Source organism: Mesoplodon densirostris, chromosome X (assembly GCF_025265405.1).
Source record: "Mesoplodon densirostris isolate mMesDen1 chromosome X, mMesDen1 primary haplotype, whole genome shotgun sequence".
NCBI lineage: Eukaryota > Metazoa > Chordata > Mammalia > Artiodactyla > Ziphiidae > Mesoplodon > Mesoplodon densirostris.
Genome location: NC_082681.1, coordinates 95,303,067 through 95,312,039, shown reverse-complemented (window position 1 = coordinate 95,312,039; position 8,973 = coordinate 95,303,067). Strand labels below are relative to the sequence as shown.

Here is an 8,973-nt window from a genome sequence, read left to right as displayed (position 1 = left end):
ACAGCAGTTCGCCCGACCGGCTACGTCGGCGAGAGATGCCGGAACTCACGTGGTACCTTCAGGTCGGGTCTCCGCTTCGCGCGAGCCACCGCGTTCCATCGCGTTCCACCGCGTTCCACGATGACAGGCTTTCCACGCTCCGGTCGCCCTTAGGCATGCGCGACAGACATTCGGATCAACTAAGAATACAAGCTGAAGCCCTACGACTTCTCACCGGTTTGCGCTCTCGCCGAGGCTCGGGCTGCTTGCGGACCGGCCTCCTTCGTTCCGCTTCTCCCCACTCCGAAAGTTTAAGGTAGGCCCTGGGGCGCGGAGGACTTGGGTCCCGGCCAAGACGGTTGAGGCATGCCTGCGCTGTCCCGCCGGTGAGGGAAGGAGGCAAGTTCGCCCTCGGCGCTGCAGCTGCGTAGTCCGGGCAGCTTGCACCAGGTAGGCTCCAGACCCAAGGTTTGTCTGGAGAAGGGGACCACTCATGCGGGATGGTCTGGGGGTGGGCGGGGGGCGCAGAGGTCCAAATACCGGCGGAGCCGGTCTTGTGGTCCCAGTGGGGACTTGGGCTTTCAGGTAATGATGAGGAGGGACCGGCGGTATAGCCAGAGGGCTGTTAATGGGTGGGTGTGGAGGTTTGGTGGGCTGCGTGGGTGTAATAGAGGTCTGGTGGGAGTGTTATTGGGGAATCGGTGAGGGCTAAAAGGCGTGTTTTAGTCGATGTGTTCAAGGGGGCCAATGGAATGTGTTCGTTAATTAATGAGGGGATAGTAGAGTGGGCAAGTAGAAGATAATGGTAGGCAGGTAGGAGTGTGATCCTTGAGGGACTGATGGAGGTATGATATTCAACGGGTTAATAAAGAGTGGTGGGGCATAGTGATTGAAAGGATAATGGTGCGGCTGTGGAGGGAATAATAGAGGCCGGTAAAAGTCATGATCAAGGAACTAATGGGAGTAGTGATCAAAGAAGAGAGAATGAGAGGCTGAAGGAGTGTTGTAATCAAAAGGTTTTAGTGGGTGATGATGGTATGATCATTGAAGAATTAATAGGAGCAGAGTGAGCAAAGAGGGGGTAATAGTAAGCTGTTGGGTGGGATCATCAAGTGATTGTTGGGTGGGGAGAAAGGTGGGCAGTGAGGGGAGAATGTGGAACTGGTGTATGATTATCACGGATTAACGTGAATGTGTGGTAGTGAAGGGTTACAGGGGGCTAGTGGTGTGATCTATGAAGGATCAGTTGGAGGGCCAGGTTAATGGGGACTGATAAATCATAGTAATTGAGAGCTCGATGGGGGACTAATAGGCCATGATTCTCCAGGCATTAATGGGGGGGCGGTGATAAAGATGTAGTAATAAGGGAATTATTGGGGGCCTAATCACTTCGGGGAGAGAGATTAAGGAGGTGGGGAGTGCAGTGAGGTATTAGGATAATGGGTTGAAAGCAAGGGATTAATGGGGGGCTAGTAGGGCTGTATGACTCTAGGGGCAATGAGGAGAGCTGGGAAGACAGTGAGATGTTATTGGGGGTAAGGTGGGCAGAGAAGGGTTGATAGTGGGGTTTAATATGTGGTGTGTGAGTGACAACAGTGGGAGGTGGACACGGTCAGTAATAGGTCATCTATGAGATAAGGGTTGGGTTTGTGGGATCTTTGGGGGGGATCTGTGGGGTTAGTGATGGAGCCTGAGAGCTCAGTGGTAGGGGTCCTTCAGGCTCAGTGAGGTCATTGGGGTTAGTGACCGGGCTCCAGCCTTCCCACCTGTTGAGTGAGCTGTCACATGGGTCAGATGAGCCCGGTTTAGTTTTTGTGGTTCTCGCTGCCCTGCAGAGGTAGGTGATGGCCCACTTACTGATATAGGGCGGCGTCAGCTTACTGTTGGCAGGTCCCTGGGCAAACAGTGTGTGAGATGGGACGGACGTCAAAGGACAAGCGGGATGTCTACTACCGCCTAGCCAAGGAGAATGGCTGGCGTGCCCGCAGTGCCTTCAAGCTGCTACAACTTGACGAGGAATTCCAACTCTTCCAAGGTCCCCACTTGGCGGGCGAGTCACTGGGGGATGGGGTGGGCGAAGGGAATAGACAAGTGGGCTAGGTCTACAGAGCTCCCTGTGGTAGATGGGCTGACTTGGAGGGTCTGTGGGGCAGGGGCCAGGCAGGAAGATGGGCAGGTACGCAAAAGGAGCTGGGCATCTAGGCAGCAGATAGATACGGGTGCTCCCCAGGGGAAAGGGGTGAACTTTGCAGGGTCCCAGGTTGGAGAGGTGGGTGCAGCTGACCACTACACCTTCCTGTGTGTGCTCAGGTGTGACACGGGCAGTTGACCTGTGCGCGGCCCCGGGCAGCTGGAGCCAGGTGCTGAGCCAGAAGATTGGGTGAGTGTGGAGTCCCAGATGGGAGGGTGGGAGGGCAGGTTAGATGGAGGGTGGACCAGGAGTGATAACTGGGCTGACATGGACCGTGTTGTCCACAGGGGCCAGGGGTCTGGCCACGTGGTGGCCGTGGACCTTCAGGCTATGGCTCCACTACCAGGTGTGTTACAGATCCAGGGGGATATCACCCAGGTGAGAGCATGGCTTGGGGTGTTGGGGTGTATCCTGGGCAAAGGCCCCCCAACCTGGGGGCTACGGCAAGTGGAAGAGAGAAAGAGAAAGACAAACAGACTGAGAAAGACAGAGATAGAGTAACGGAGAGAACCCAAGAGAGTGTAACAGCAGAGAAACAGAGCCAGCCTGTCGTCATCACAGAGAGAAAGCAAAAAATAACCCCAGAGATGGAGCCCGGTCTTAGGCAAAGCCTGAGAATTTGGCTGACCCAGGGGCTACGGGCCAGGGCCAAGGGCAGGTGGGGTTAGAGGGCTGTGGAGGGGGTGCCTTGGGGCCACTCATCCTCCCTCTTTTCCATAGCTGTCCACTGCCAAGGAGATCATCCAGCACTTTGAGGGCTGCCCCGCGGACCTAGTGGTGTGCGACGGGGCTCCTGATGGTAAACAGCAGGGATTGGGAGGCCAGGCAGGGGCCCTATGTGTGTCTTTCTCTGTATGTCCCGCCTCTGTTGGCTTCTTTTACTGCCTCTTCTCTCCACTGTCAGCTGTTCTTACATCTAGCAACTTCTCCCTACCTCTGTTTCCTCTTCTCTGCCTCTGTCTTCTCCCTCCCCGTACTCTACCATTTGGGTTTTGTCCACCCTTTTATCTTCTTATTGCTCATCTCTCTGCAACTGTCCAATTCCATCTTAGTGTTCACTCTTTTTCTTTTTTTTTTTTCCAGTTAGTTAGCCATCCATCCATTCAGCACATTTACTGAGCACCTGTTGTGTGTCAGGCACTGTTGTACATGTTGGGAAAATATTTGTGAATAAAATTTTACCTACTCTGACCTTATAGAGCTGGTGTTCTAGTGGGAACAGGCAGAAGAGGAACAAGTGATTGAGCTATGTAGCCTGTCAAAAGGTGATAGGGGGCTTCCCTGGTGGCGCAGTGGTTGAGAGTCCGCCTGCCGATGCAGGGGACACGGGTTCGTGCCCCGGTCCGGGAAGATACCACATGCCGCGGAGCGGCTGGGCCCATGAGCCATGGCCACTGAGCCTGAGCGTCCGGAGCCTGTGCTCCGCAACGGGAGAGGCCACAATAGTGAGAGGCCCACGTACCGCAAAAAAAAAAAAAAAGGTGATAGGTACCATGGGGATGTCAATGAAAAGGAGAGGGAAGAGGGGAGTACCTGTAGGAATTTTAAATTAAGTTGGGAAGGCCTCATTGGCTTTAGCACAAAAACCTAAAGGAGTCAAGGGAATGGGCCCGGGGCACATCTGGAGGAAGAACAATCCAGGTAAAGGAATTGGCCTATGCAAAGGCCCTGAGGTAGGAGGGCGCTTGGCATGTATGAGGAATAGTGAGATCAGTGTGGCTGGATCGGAGTGAGTGAGCAGGAGAGTTGTAGGAGGTGAGAACAGATCCTTGTGTGGATCTTTCTGGGCCACAGTGGTGACTTTGGCTTCTTCACTGAGATGAGAGCGTGGGGAAAACCATGAGAGGGTTGTGAGCAAAGGAGGGCCGTGCCTGACTTGGGTTGTGACAGGATCCCTCTGGCTGCTGTGAGCAGTGTGAGGGGTGAGACCTGGGGAGGGGAGGCCGCTGCAGTCGTCCAGGTGGAGTTGAGAAGATTTGCTAACGGCTTAAATGTGGGTGTGAGGAGAGAGTGGTGGGTGGGTGTGTGTCAAAGGTAACTCGAAGATTTGGGGCTTAAACAACTGGAAGGATCAGATGAGATGGGAAAAATGATGGGAGGAGCAGGTTTGGGCAGGAAGATCGGGAGTTTGTTTTTGGATGTATTGAGTCTGAGATGTCCGTTCTGATCTGAGTCTGGAGTTAAGAGGAACAGTCTGGACTGGAGGTAGAAATGATGTTAACGATATTCGCGCCTGAGGTAGTTTTGAGAATAAAAATGAGTGCCTAAGGGTTAGGAGCTCAGAGTACGCATCTAGTTGGCAGATAGTATTTGCGTGCAGAACCTTAGCAGTAAGAGAGCCTAGGAAATGTTTTTAGCACTCTAACCTCTCTGGGAGGTTAGAACAGGAGCATAGCTAGACTGGATGGCCCCCTAACGCTGTTCTCTTGATGCAGTAACCGGCCTCCATGATGTTGATGAGTATATGCAGGCCCAGCTCCTCCTAGCCGTGAGTAACCCTGGCTGCCCCTGCCTCAGTTTGGTCCCCTCCTGGCTGTCTCCACCTCAGCCTTAGCCATCTGTCCTGCCCACAGGCTCTGAACATTGCTACACATGTCTTGAAGCCAGGGGGCTGCTTTGTGGCCAAGGTAAGGCTCGGGGAACCTGGTAGGGGGTAGAGAGGGGTCTCCAAAGGTCATCCTCATGCCTCCATCTCTGCCTCCCCACCCTGCAGATCTTCCGAGGCCGGGATGTGACACTGATCTACAGTCAGCTGCGTGTCTTCTTCTCCACCGTGCTCTGTGCCAAGCCCAAGAGCAGCCGGAACTCCAGCATTGGTCAGTGGGGTGGAGGGGCCAGGCTGGGGGGTGCACATCTCAGGGACCCATCCGCACAGGGTGGTGGTGGCAGTCGCCCCTCACTCCACCTTATCCCCACAGAGGCCTTTGCTGTCTGTAAGGGTTATGACCCCCCTGAGGGCTTCCTGCCGGACCTGACCAAACCCCTGCTGGACCACTCTTACGGTGAGAGCCGGAGCCCTGGGCCCCATCCCTGGGGAGAGTCTGTCCACCAATGGAATTTATGTCCCAGGAGGGCCCCCAGCCCCACCCCCTGGTGGAAACTCTGCCCCTTAGTGGAATTCTGTCCCAAAAGGATCCTCAGCCCCACCCTCTGGAAATGCCACCCCTGTATGGATATTTTGTCCCAGGAGGATCTTTAGCCCAGTGGCCTAGTGGTAACTCTTGGACCTGGTGAAAATTCTGTCACTGGAGGATCCTGAGTCCTACCCCAAGGGGAGACTCCACTTGCCAGCGGAGATTCTAGACTAAGAAGACTCAGTCACACCCCCAGGTGGAAACCACACCCCTGTGTGGGAATTTCATCCTGTGAGGGCCTTCAGACTGGCCCCTAGAGGGAAAAAGCACAGAGCGGCTCTTGTGGCAGGCACACTTGAGTGAGACCAAGTCCAGACAGTATATGGCAGGTGGACATAAGTGCAGTCGGAGAAAAGTGGGTTGGGGGTGTGTGTTTTAGAACAGGTGATCATGGAGGGCTTCCCTCAGGAAGTGATCTGAACCAGATGAAGGATTTCTGGTAAAGGAGGGTAAGAGTAGCTGGTGGATACGTTGGGGAGGCCTCGGTACCCATCCTGGGTGCAGCCTGAGTCACGACTGTTCCCAGACACCCCAGCCCTGTCCTGCCTCATCTCTCCCTGCTTGTCAGATCCAGATTTCAACCAATTAGATGGTCCCACCCGCATCATTGTACCATTTGTGACCTGTGGGGACCTGAGCGCCTATGATTCGGACCGCAGTTACCCACTGGATGTAAGCACCCAGCCAACAGTGGGTGGATGGGGGGTGCTATCCTAGGTTCCCAGGTCCTCACCACCCCCTGCCGATATGTGTCCCTGCAGCTAGAGGACGGCTCAGAATACAAGTATACTCCGCCCACGCAGCCCCCCATCTCACCACCGTACCAGGAGGCCTGCACCTTGAAGAAGAAGGGGCGGCTGGCCAAGGAGATCCGCCCCCAGGACTGCCCCATCAGCACAGTGGACACGTTGCCCCAGTCCCTGGCCGCCCCACAGCGCCACACCCTGCTGGCCTCTGAGGTCTGGAAACATGGGCCCAGAGCCCTTAATGCCCTTTCTCTGTGCCCGCAGTGACCCCCTCCTCGTGTGCCTCCTTCTTCCCCAAATCACGTGGTTTCTGGGACAAACTTTTCTTCCCTGCCTCCCAATAGCTATAAAAATCAATGGGTAAAACCAAGTACAGTGAACGGAAAGGCTTAGCCAAGTATCTGAGTCCCTTCTTTTTTCCTTGGGTAGGTGGAAGACAGTGAAATGAACTGTTCGCCTTAAGATGTTAAGGTAAATTTGCCTTTTTGTCTAAGAATTTGAGTAAATGGCACCTTTAAGAAAAAACTGAGTAAAATTTCACCTTTGAAATTTTTACATCAACTGGTAAGATTTCAGTCAGTAAACCCTTACTAAAACACCTGATCTTATGTGCCAGGAACTGCTTTAAGGATTTTACATACTGAGGCACTCGGTAAACATTTATTGAGTACATGCTGTGTGCTGGGCATTTTTCTAGGTTTGAAGATAGAGCAGGGAACAACACAGACAAATATCCTGGCCCTCAGAACTTCTAGTTTGGGAAAGAGGTGATAAGCAATAACACAGTATAAATGCAGGAGTTTCCACCCACACATACACAAACTATTTATCTTGATCTCTATATATATGTACACACACACACACATATATAAAATGTAAAAGTAATATGGGGTATGAAGAAATTTTTAAAGCGGGCTAAAGAGGTCAAGAATTCTAGGGGGTGGCAGCTTGCAGTTTTTAAAAAGGTTATCATGGAAGGTCTCACTGAGGTAATGTTTGAGCAGAGACCTGAAGAAGATGAAGGAGGGAATCCTGTGTTTATCTAGGGGAAGAGCATTCCAGGGAGAGGAAATAGCAAATACAAAGGCCCTGAGGTGGAACCCTGACTGGTATGTGAGGGAGCAGTGAGGAGCCAGTTTGCCTGGACCAGCCTGGGCTAAACCTATCAGTGCTGGAGGGCTTCGCATCCTCAGGATACCACATTAGAGGACACCCCTGTCTGGCAATGGCTTTGCAGGTTATTCAGACCAAGTCTTCCATTAAAATAAGAAGTAAAAAAGACATCTTTAACAAAATGAAATGGCAAATCACAATGGGAAGAGAGATTTATAATCCCTGTATATAGTATCCTCGATATTTAAAAAACTGCTATAAATCAGTAAGGAGAAGAAAATATGAGAATGGCCAGTAAGCACATGAAAAGCTCCTCGTCAGGGAAATGCAGGCTAGAACTAAAAAGATTGACAATACTAAGCGTCGGGAAGGATGTGCAACAATTGGAACTCTTGAATACACCCATGGCAGCATATAATGGTGTAGCCACTGGAAAATTGTTAGGCATTATCTGCTAAAGCTGCATGTGTGCCAGTTCCACTCCTAAGAAATGAGTACTAGAATGTTCCTAGCCAGCACTATTTGTAGTACCCCCAGACTAGATACAGCCCAAATATCCATCAGCTGTAGTATGGATCGTTAAATCCTGGTTTATTCGCAGTGGAGAACTACACATCAAAGAATGAACGTTATATGTTTTATGCATTTTTCTGTGTGTTATGGTTCACAATGAAAGTAAAGGAAAAAACTTCAAAAAAATGTTAGTAGCTGAGCAAACAATGATTATAGTAGAAGACAGTGGGGAAACATTTTGGTTTAAAACTTCCTTTTACTTTGACCTTTAGTTAGCTGGCAATCTGATAAGGACTCGGAAGCTGTTTGCTGTCAGGAAAACCAGAACTTGAGTTGATGAACTTGTTTTCAAATATCTCATCAACCGGTCCTGAACATACAAGCTCCGAGTGGGAACCTGCAGCAACCACCAGGAACACAGCGAGGAAAGAAACATCACGGAATGTCCGTCTGCACTGCAGAGGGGATTCTTGAGTGGGGTCTTGCCTCTTCTCTAAGTCTTTCCAGCCGTGTCCTGATTATGTCCAGAATTTACCCTGAGAGTGGGGGTTCTTAACCTGGGTAGAAGTCAGGGTTATGTGTGGATTTGATGGGGGGAAATATTACATCTTTATTTTCACTAATATAACTGAAATTTTAGCTATACTCCCAGATCTGAATGCTGGCGTCAAATCACAATAGTAAAAACAGTGCCTGCAACTTCCACCAATACAGATCACAGTTACTTTTTTTTTTTTTTTTGCGGTATGCGGGCCTCTCACTGTTGTGGCCTCTCCCGTTGCGGAGCACAGGCTCCGGACGCGCAGGCCCAGCGGCCATGGCTCACGGGCCCAGCCGCTCCGCGGCATATGGGATCCTCCCAGACCGGGGCACGAACCCGTATCCCCTGCATCGGCAGGCGGACTCTCAACCACTGCGCCACCAGGGAGGCCCCACAGTTACTTTTTTATGTTATGTTACAGTCGTTGCAGGCATCTTGAAATATTGTTCATATTGGTCACTACTTTGAATAAGATCTTGAAATTTGATGTATTAATTAAAAAAATTCATATAGCATCCCAATGTTGTTTCATTTTAACATGGTAACTATTTTTCTAGTTTTATTGAAATATAATTGATATAATGTGTAAGTTGAAAGTATACAACATAATGATTTGATATATGTGTATATTGCAAGATGACTACCGCGGGTTTAATTGACATCTATCACCTCACATAGTTACAGTTTTTTTTTTCTTGTGATGGGAAGTTTTAAGATTTGCTCTCTTAGCAACTTTCAAATATACAATATAGTATT

The 8,973-nt window shown here is 50.8% G+C and overlaps 1 protein-coding gene across 7 annotated transcripts; it reads left to right on the top strand.

Annotated features, from left to right (window-relative positions):
* Window positions 1-26: 26 nt before the first annotated feature.
* On the top strand, window positions 27-8,716 carry FTSJ1 (FtsJ RNA 2'-O-methyltransferase 1). Of its 7 annotated transcripts, none has more exons than XM_060087693.1 (13): window positions 27-295; window positions 1,845-2,014; window positions 2,290-2,359; window positions 2,458-2,548; window positions 2,891-2,969; window positions 4,606-4,658; window positions 4,744-4,797; window positions 4,884-4,986; window positions 5,089-5,172; window positions 5,879-5,976; window positions 6,066-6,263; window positions 6,480-6,521; window positions 7,949-8,716. In XM_060087693.1, exons 1-12 carry the CDS (start codon window positions 36-38, stop codon window positions 6,510-6,512), a joined length of 1,293 nt encoding a protein of 430 aa, XP_059943676.1. In that variant the 5' UTR covers window positions 27-35; the 3' UTR covers window positions 6,513-6,521; window positions 7,949-8,716. The 7 variants fall into 7 exon arrangements, with proteins under 7 accessions (XP_059943676.1, XP_059943673.1, XP_059943675.1 ...); XM_060087690.1 differs by having other exon boundaries at window positions 5,873-5,976; XM_060087692.1 differs by lacking the exon at window positions 7,949-8,716 and having other exon boundaries at window positions 5,873-5,976; window positions 6,480-6,575.
* Window positions 8,717-8,973: the final 257 nt, after the last annotated feature.

Bases quoted from the DNA above. Each gene is read 5' to 3' on its own strand.
- FTSJ1 (XM_060087688.1), top strand. From the start codon at position 36: ATGCCGGAACTCACGTGGTACCTTCAGGTCGGGTCTCCGCTTCGCGCG. The intron at 2,549-2,890 runs GTGAGAGCATGG...TCTTTTCCATAG, and splicing joins TCCAGGGGGATATCACCCAG to CTGTCCACTGCCAAGGAGAT. The intron at 5,173-5,872 runs GTGAGAGCCGGA...CCTGCTTGTCAG, and splicing joins CCTGCTGGACCACTCTTACG to ATCCAGATTTCAACCAATTA.